Source organism: Poeciliopsis prolifica, unplaced genomic scaffold (assembly GCF_027474105.1).
Source record: "Poeciliopsis prolifica strain line A6 unplaced genomic scaffold, Auburn_PproV2 SCAFFOLD034, whole genome shotgun sequence".
Classification (NCBI taxonomy): Eukaryota; Metazoa; Chordata; class Actinopteri; order Cyprinodontiformes; family Poeciliidae; genus Poeciliopsis; species Poeciliopsis prolifica.
This window is the reverse complement of record NW_026562409.1, coordinates 742,501-743,297: the sequence shown is the minus strand read 5'-3', so window position 1 is coordinate 743,297 and position 797 is coordinate 742,501. Positions and strand designations below refer to the sequence as shown.

General features: G+C 60.1%; 1 protein-coding gene across 1 annotated transcript in view; it reads left to right on the top strand.

Moving 5' to 3' along the window:
• Window positions 1-797, top strand: part of LOC129373764 (keratin, type I cytoskeletal 13-like) — a 4,574-nt gene continuing 3,777 nt past the window's right edge. The window contains exon 1 of the mRNA XM_055051843.1: window positions 1-797. This exon is cut by the window's right edge and continues 211 nt beyond it. Within this exon, the coding sequence (XP_054907818.1) occupies window positions 16-797 (782 nt within the window). The 5' untranslated portion in view covers window positions 1-15.

The window sequence follows — 797 nt, the reverse complement described above, 5'->3', positions numbered from 1 at the left end:
CAAACTCCTGACTGGATGTGGAGTTTCCTAGCAGACAGCATCAGGTCAGAGGTCACCTCACAAGACCAGGTTCTTCCTGTTCCGGACCAGGAGGTCCGGATGAGTGAGAGACAATCAGGGAGGATCTTGGTCCTGGAGATCTGCTCCTCCATCTCTGCCTGTGGATCCAACCTAAAGTGTGTTGGAGTTTGTTTGACCTCAGGCTGCAGAACCCAGAACCTGCAGGTCCATTCCTGCAGAGTCCGGCCCGGTTCTGATTCGTGGTCTGTAACAGACCTGGACCAAGGTTCTCCAGAGACGGAGGAACTGCGCCGCGCCTCCACCCGGACCTCCAGGCTAAACGCTGTCATTCCTCAGAACCGGCTGACGTTCCCGACGCTGCAGCGTCTAATTTGCTCCTCAGCGTGTCGCCTGCAGGTGGGGATTTTGTCAGAACAGGTCTGGCTAAAGGTCAACGCCACACCCAGCGCCTCGCATTCCTGCAGCCTCGCCTCCCGCAGGAGCTTTAAAAGCCGCGCCGCCTCCTCCGCTCCGCACTCTCCTCTCAGAGACGCAGCATCCGTCATGTCCACCACCTTCATCTCCCGCTCCATGCGCTCCTCCAGCGGCTCCGGCGGCTCCGTGACGGGCTTTGGAGCAGGAGGAGGAGGAGGATTCTCCTCCTTGAGGGCCGGCAGCGTGTATGGAGGAGCTGGAGGCTCTGGGGTCCGTATCTCCTCCATCTCCTCCTCCCTGGGTGGAGGAGGTGGAGGTTTCTCCCTGGGTGGAGGAGGTGGAGGTTTCTCCTTCAGCGCCTC